The sequence below is a fragment of the Rhinopithecus bieti genome, unplaced genomic scaffold (genome assembly GCF_001698545.2).
Source record: "Rhinopithecus bieti isolate Rb0 unplaced genomic scaffold, ASM169854v2 scaffold_7684, whole genome shotgun sequence".
In the NCBI taxonomy this organism is placed as follows: Eukaryota; Metazoa; Chordata; class Mammalia; order Primates; family Cercopithecidae; genus Rhinopithecus; species Rhinopithecus bieti.
In genome coordinates this window covers 3,262,100-3,268,146 of record NW_016806071.1, presented here as the reverse complement: position 1 = coordinate 3,268,146, position 6,047 = coordinate 3,262,100, and the positions used below count along the sequence as shown (strand labels likewise).

The 6,047-nt window shown below is 48.4% G+C and overlaps 1 protein-coding gene across 1 annotated transcript in view; it reads left to right on the top strand.

Moving 5' to 3' along the window:
- Positions 1 to 193: 193 nt before the first annotated feature.
- ZYG11A (zyg-11 family member A, cell cycle regulator) overlaps positions 194 to 6,047 on the top strand; it is a 55,669-nt gene continuing 49,815 nt past the window's right edge. Inside the window, 1 exon segment of the mRNA XM_017874589.1 lies at positions 194 to 283. Within this exon segment, the coding sequence (XP_017730078.1) occupies positions 194 to 283 (90 nt within the window).

Sequence of the window (6,047 nt, the reverse complement as noted above, 5' to 3'; positions counted from 1 at the left end):
CTGCGGCTGGCCGACCCCCGCGTGCGCGTCGCCTCGCCGGGCATTTCAAAAGCCCGCCGGCCGGGCGCGGCGCTAGCTCTGTGTGCCTCGCAGGCGTGGTGGGCGCGTCCTGGAAGCCGCCCGCCTGGTTCTCGCGGGATCCGGGCTCCGGCTCGACGCCCGCTCTCTTCTTGACACCCCTGACGGGGTCGCCATGGTTCATTTCTTGCACCCGGGCCAGACGCCCCGGAACATCGTCCCTCCCGACGCTCAGAAGGATGCCCTGGGCTGCTGCGTGGTACAGGTGAGCACCGGGGTTCGGGCTGCTACGCGGAGCTGGCGCCACGTCCAACCCTGGCAAGCACGGCGAGTCTCCTGGGACGCTGCCGAGGCACTTGCTGGGGAGTGTGGCCCGCCCGGGGCTGCGGTCTAAATGCCGAGCCCTTTCCTGGCTCAGGCGTAGCCGCGGAGTTGCGTTGCTGGGCAGGCGGCCTGGGCGCCGCGGGGCGGGGGACGTTTCTGCGCCGGGCGAAGCGCGTGGACTTTGCGCCCTGAGGCGGCGCGGCGAGAGCCCAGTCCCAGAGACCCGGGAGAGCCTCATAGGATTCCTCGCCCCAGTGCAGGGTGCTGTGAGCTTAGACGTAGGTGCAGGGCATGGCACTCGGCTTGGCCCGTAGTGGACGGTGTTTTTGCCGTCGTGAACCCAAAGGCTCCAAACCTTGACCGTTTCCCCACGCGTGTTGTGGACGCGGCGCCCCGCGGAGGCGGTGACCCTTTGACCGCTACCACCTGAGGCCTTTGGGCCCGGGGCCGGGCGAGTAGGTTAGTCCGGCTGGGGGAACTGGAACCCGAAGTCAGATTCTTTCAGTTCCGCGCGTCCGCCCCCGCCCCGGTCGCGTCACCGTCCGATTCCCAGCCTTTGCCGAATGCCTGTTACTCTTAGTTCTGAACAAAATGCAAACCCCAAGAATGTGTGTTTAGCGCCTACTGTGTGTCAAGTGTCGCCTTTCTTTTCTTTCTTTCTTTCTTTCTTTTTTTTTTTGGATATGGAGTCTCGCTCTGTTGTGGAGTGCAGTGTCTCGGTCTGGGCCAACTGCAACCTCCGCCTCCCGGGTTCAAGCGATTCTCCTGCCTCAGCCTCCCGACTAGCTGGGACTACAGGCGCGTGCCACCATGCCCGGCTCATTTTTTGTATTTTTAGTAGAAACGGGGTTTCACCGTGTTGGCCGGGATGGTCTCGAACTCCAGACCTCGTGCTCCGCCCGCCTCGGCCTCCCATTGTGCTGGGATTACAGGCGTCAGCCACCGAGCCCGGCCAAGTGTCGCCTTTCTAAAGCAGTCTAGTAACCCCTAGTCTTTTGTAGGCTTTGCTAGACTTCATTTTACTGATGTGGGGAAATCGGGAGCTCTGAAATTGAGTTGACTTGCTCGTGAACTTGAATTTCACCTCAGGTGTTCAGACCTCCGACCCCACTTTGGAAAAAACCCACCAAGGGCCACCCTTTGGGAACTCGAGGGATTGAGTGGTCAAGACTCGACCCAAAGTTTATAGAGAGAAGGAAATGCTCTGATTAAGGTTGTGCTTTACATATTAACGCCTTGTTGAAAGACTTTTTGCCCTGCGGTGATCTAGCCTGTACTCTTTTGAACTCACTTGGAAAAGTTGCTATATAATTTGTGGACTTGTAGTTCACGGAAAACTTGGATTTTTTACGTGTGTACTAGCATCATCTCAAGCACATTTTTTGCTGCTTGGAATCGAAACAAGATTTCTTGTTTTTTTTTTTTTGAGACGGAGTCTCGCTCTGTCGCCCAGGCTGCAAGCTCACTGCAAGCTCCGCCTCCCGGGTTCACGCCATTCTCCTGCCTCAGCCTCCCGAGTAGCTGGGACTACAGGTGCCTGCCACCATGCCCGGCTAATTTTTTTGTATTTTAGTAGAGACGGGATTTCACCGTGTTAGTCACGATGGTCTCGATATCCTGACCTCGTGATCCGCCCATCTCGGCCTCCCAAAGTGCTGGGATTACAGGCGTGAGCCACCGCGCCCGTGATTTCTTTTTATCCTTCTAACTTTTTATTTTTAATTAAGATGGTGGTTTCCCTATGTTGCCCAGGCTGGTCTTTGAACTGGGCTAAAGCAATCCTCTTGCCTTGGCCTCCCATATCCTTTTTCAATTTTTTGCTTCATGAATTTTGAATCTATTAGTAAGTTCATATGCATTTAGGAATGTTAATTCTGCTTGATGAATTGACTCTTTTTATCATTAAGAAATGTCCATCTTGATCTCTAGCAATATTCTTGTCCAAAAGCCTCATTTTTCTGACAATGTAGTCACTCCAGTTTCCTGTGTCTAGTGTTTAACAACTGTCTTTATGTTTTAAATTGAGTCTCTTGTAAACAGCAGCCCTGCATTTGTATGTAGCCTAAGAGTCTGTGCTTTGTTTTTTTTTTTTTTTTTTTTTTTTTTTCTGGGAGATGGAGCCTCGCTCTTTCACTCAGGCTGGAGTACAGTGATACAATCTTGACTCACTGCAACCTCCGCCTCCCGGGTTCAAGCGATTCTGTCGCCTCAGCCTCCTGAGTAGCTGGGACTACAAGTGCATGCCACCATGCCTGGCTAATTTTTGTATTTTTGTAGAGACAGGTATTTTTGCAGAGGCAGGGTTTCACCATGTTGCCCAGGCTGGTCCTGAACTTCTGGCCTCAAGCGACCTGCCCACCTTGGCCACCCAAAGTACTGGGATTACAGGCGTGAACCGCTGCACCCAACCTTTATTTTTGAATTTTTTTTTTTTTTTACAGAGGATGGGAAAGTAAACATTTTAATTTTTTAAATTAAAAAATGTATTTTTAAAATTGATATTTGGGGGGAGGAGAGAGTCTCACTCTGTTGCCTAGGTTTGAGTGCAGTCTGTGATCATAGCTCATCCTCCCTCCTCAGCCTCCCTAGTAGCTGGACTACAGGTGTGAACCACCATGCCTGGCTGTTTTTTATTTTTTGTAGAGGCTGAGTCTTGCTGTGTTGCCCAGCCTAATCTCAAACTCCTGGCCTCAGCCTCCCAAAGTTCTGGGATTCCAGATGTGAGCCACCGTGCCGGGCCATTCTGTGCTATTTAATTAGAGTAAATATAATTATCAGTATTGTTGGGTTTAAGTCTCCCGTGTTTTGCTATATATGTTCCATTTGTCTTGTTTTTTCCTTTTCTTTTGAATTACTTAGAAAATACCATGTTCTCTTTTGACTTAGTAGTTCCCTCTTTCTCTCCCTTTCTCTCTTTCTCTCCTTTTCTCCTTCTTACCCTTTAATGGTCACTCAAAGGTAGCTGTTTTCAAAGTGTGGACCCCAGCACCTCCAGAATCCCAGAGATCCCATCTCTTCAATGAAACTTAGCCCACCTATCAATGAAATTTGCAAAAATGTAAAACAGTGCTGCTGTTCTCAACTAAGCTAGTTTTAATTCTTTTGGAAATTATGGCTTTTAAATTTATTTTATATATATATATATATATATAGAAACGAAGTCTCGCTCTGTTGCCCAGGCTGGAGTGCAGTGGTGTGATCTTGGCTCACCACAACCTCCTCCGCCTCCCAGGTTCAAGCGATTCTCCTGCTTCAGCCTCTTGAGTAGCTGGGACTACAGGTGTGCGTCACCATTCCCAGCTAATTTTTGTATTTTTAGTAGAGATGGGGTTTCACTATGTTGGCCAGGTTGGTCTCGAACTCCTGAACTCATGATCCGCCCACCTCAGCCTCCCAAAGTACTAGGATTATAGGCAAGCCATGGAAAATGTTATCTATGTTAACATGCTCTGAGTTTTTAATATTTCCTAAGTGAATTAATGTGTATTTTAAAGATTGCTAAGATTTAATTTTAACGTGGTATATGTTGATCAGATATACCCGATTTTTACGCGTATAGAAGTGGTACAAGGACCACAAAGCTTGGAGCCATATCTCTAGGCTTTTGCTTTTTTTTTTTTTTTTTTGGAGATGAAGTCTTTGCTCTGTCCCCCGGGCTGGAGTGCATGGTTCCGGATCTCAGCTCCACTGCCAAGTCCTCTCCCGCTATCGCATTCCTGTCCTCAGCTCCCAGTAGCTGGGACTATAGGTTCGCATCCACCTTGCCCGGTTAGTTTTTTGTATTTTTTAGTAGAGACGGGGGTCACACTGTGTTGGCCAGGATGGTCTCGATCTCCTGACCTCGTGATCGCCCGCTCGGCATCCCAAAGTGTGGGTTACAGGCTTGAGCCACCGCGCCCCGGCATCTCTAGCTTAAAATTACCTTTGTCTGTTCATATTACTTTTAAAAGTATTTTTAATATAGTGTCTGTGTCTCTAGTTGTTGTGTGCCTGCTCTAATATTAGTAGATATAGCCTAGTCTGTAGACCTCACACTCCTAGGCTCAAGCGATCTACCTGCCTTGGCCTCCCAAACACTAACTATTACAGGTATATGCCCCCACATATACTGTTCTTTCTTACTTGTTTTTTTTTTTTTTTGAGATGGAGTTCAGTCTGTGCCCAGGCTGGAGTTGCAATGGTTGCAGTTCTTTGGCTCCTGACCTCCACCTCCCTGGATTCAAGCGGATTTCCTGCTTACAGCTCCTGCGTGCTGGGGACTACAGGACCGCACCACCACAATGGCTATTTTTTTTTTTTTTTTTTTGAGACGGAGTCTTGCTTTGTCGCCCAGGCTAGAGTGCAGTGGCATGATCTCAGCTCACTGCCAGCTCCGCCTCCCGGGTTCACGCCATTCTCCTGCCTCAGCCTCCCAAGTAGCTGGGACTACAGGCGCCCACCACCACACCCGGCTAAGTTTTTGTATTTTTAGTAGAGATGGGGTTTCACCATGTTAGCTAGGATGGTCTCGATCTCCTGACCTCGTGATCCGCCCGCCTCCCAAAATGCTGGGATGATAGGCATAAGCCACCATGCCCAGCCACACCTGGCTAATTTTTGTGTATTTAGTAGAGATGGGGTTTTACCATGTTGGCCAGGCTGGTCTTGAACTCCTGATCTCAAGTGATCCACTGACCATGGCCTCCCAAAGCACTGGGATTACAGGTGTGAGCCACCATGCCTGGCCTCACTGCTTATAACAATATTTTTTTATTTTCCTTGCTCTTATCTTATTCTTTGTGCTATGGAAATAATGCATTTTACTTCTCCATGTTAAGAATTACACAGTATTTTGTTTTTATTTTTGTTTTGACCAATCAGTTATGTTAAAGAAATTCAGAATTAAGAAAAAAAGTTTTATATTTAGCCACATGTTTCTGTTTTCAGTACCTCTTTTTCTCTAGATCCCAAATATCCCTCTCTTTTTTTTTTTTTTAGTTCCCCTTTTTTCCTAAACCCCAAAATTCCCCTTTTTTTTTTTTTTTTTTTTTTTTTGACACGATGTTTCGCTCTTGTTGCCCAGGCTGGAGTGCAGTGGTGCGATCTCAGCTCACTGCAGCCTCTACCTCCCAGGTTCAAGCAATTCTCCTGCCTCAGCCTCCTGAATAGCTGGGATTACAGGTGCGTACCACCATGCTTGGCTAATTTTTGTGTTTTTAGTAGAGACAGGTTTCACCATGTTGATCAGGCTGGCTGTGAATTCCTGACCTTGTGATCCGCCCACCTCGGCCTCCCAAAGTGCTGGGATTACAGGCATGAACCACGGTGCCTGGTCTAATTTTGTATTTTTAGTAGAGACGGGGTTTCTCCATGTTGGTCAGGTTGGTCTCGAACTCCCGACCTCAGGTGATCCGCCTGCCTCAGCCTCCCAAAGTGCTAGGATTACAGGCATGAGCCACCGTGCCCAACCTGTCATTTTTTGGGGGGGAGCTTAAAGAACTTTTAATATTTCTCATAGCATATGAGCTGGCAACAAGTTGTCTCTGCTTTTGTTTATCTGAGAATATATTTCATTTTCACTTTTGAAAGATGTTTTCATGGATCTGACAGTGTTTCCCCTGTATTGTACTTTGTTTTTTTTTTCCTTGAGACAGTCTCGCTCTGTCTCCAGGCTGGAGTGCAGTGGCGCGATCTCGGTTCACTACAACCTCTGCCTCCCGGATTCA